At 36.9% G+C, this 1,320-nt stretch overlaps 1 protein-coding gene across 1 annotated transcript; it reads left to right on the forward strand.

The window, feature by feature from the left end:
* Positions 1–789: 789 nt before the first annotated feature.
* On the forward strand, positions 790–1,320 carry LOC108324652 (ethylene-responsive transcription factor ERF098). Its single transcript, XM_017557593.2, has one exon. It carries the CDS (start codon positions 790–792, stop codon positions 1,210–1,212), a length of 423 nt encoding a protein of 140 aa, XP_017413082.1. The 3' UTR covers positions 1,213–1,320.

Below are 1,320 nucleotides of genomic sequence, written 5' to 3' on the forward strand. Positions count from 1 at the left end.
CTGATGTGTGAAAGGATTAATCATTGATTTGAATGTCGAAATGTCTTTAACATGTATACATGAACAAATTGATTAAAAACATTCGAAAATACCTAAATAAATTAAAAAAAAAATGTGAAAGAGTGTTTTTTGTGAAGATGTTCCACCCTACAAAATAAAGAGTTTTAGTCTTTGCATATTTGAACAAAGCTACATCGGAGACAGAAATATATGAGGTGAAAGCTACCATCATGATGAAGACCGTTCCAATTTCCACCCAAAGTCCAACGATGTAAGGCATGATGATGCTACAGCTGCTACCGAAGTTCAATGTTTCACCTTAGAATAATGTTACCAACGTAATGGTGAACAAAAAGTTATTATTTTAATTTCAAACTTAACAATGATAATAAATATTCAGAAAAGCCAATCAGAAGCACACACAAAAGACCGTTTGTTCGTGAATTCGTTGCAGCTAAATTGTGGCAGAAAGAGATGAATGGATCCTTATGACCTCACTTAAATCTGGTTGAGAATCAGAAATTCTAACATTTCATTTATGAATAATTCCAAAAAAATTATTTGAGGTGACCCTCCGCAGGCCTTTTAGCCATCAGCAAATTCTGTGATACATCCACATTCGTTGAACACTCTGAAACAATCTCAATCAGCATATTCATTACTTTCCGAATCCATTGAACCTATGATGAATTTGGCATTTGATCACTTTACAGAATTGAGTTAATTAAGTAGCAATTAGGTGCATTAGTATAAATACATGGAGTGTAACAAATTGTTTTCTGAGCCAAAATGGAAGAGGATTCCTCTAAGGACAAAAACTTGCACACCAAGAAAGAGCCACGCTATAGAGGAGTCCGCCACCGGCCATGGGGAAAGTTCGCCGCCGAAATTCGAGACCCCGCTCGGCACGGCGGTCGAGTATGGCTCGGGACATTCCTCACGGCGGAGGAGGCTGCTAGGGCTTATGACCGTGCTGCCTTTGAGATGAGAGGTACTTCAGCCATTCTCAACTTTCCAAATGAGTATCCTTCATCTTCTTCTTCTACCACTTCCTCTTCATCATTACCATCTTCTTCTTCCTCATCTTCTTCAATGCTTAAAAACGATCATGGTAAACAAGTTATTGAGTTTGAGTGCTTGGATGACAAATTGTTGGAGGACCTTCTTGACTGTGATGACTATCCCTACCAGAAAGACTTGCCTAAGAAATGAACATTAATTAATAATTTGTAACATTTTTCTATGCTAAATTATTCATTTCAACGCACCTAAAAAAAATAGCATATACCTACCATAATGTCTTCATCATAAATAGTTTTA

The sequence above is a fragment of the Vigna angularis genome, chromosome 3, assembly GCF_016808095.1.
Source record: "Vigna angularis cultivar LongXiaoDou No.4 chromosome 3, ASM1680809v1, whole genome shotgun sequence".
NCBI lineage: Eukaryota > Viridiplantae > Streptophyta > Magnoliopsida > Fabales > Fabaceae > Vigna > Vigna angularis.

Coding starts and splice junctions, on each gene's coding strand:
- LOC108324652 (XM_017557593.2), top strand. CDS start 790: ATGGAAGAGGATTCCTCTAAGGACAAAAACTTGCACACCAAGAAAGAG.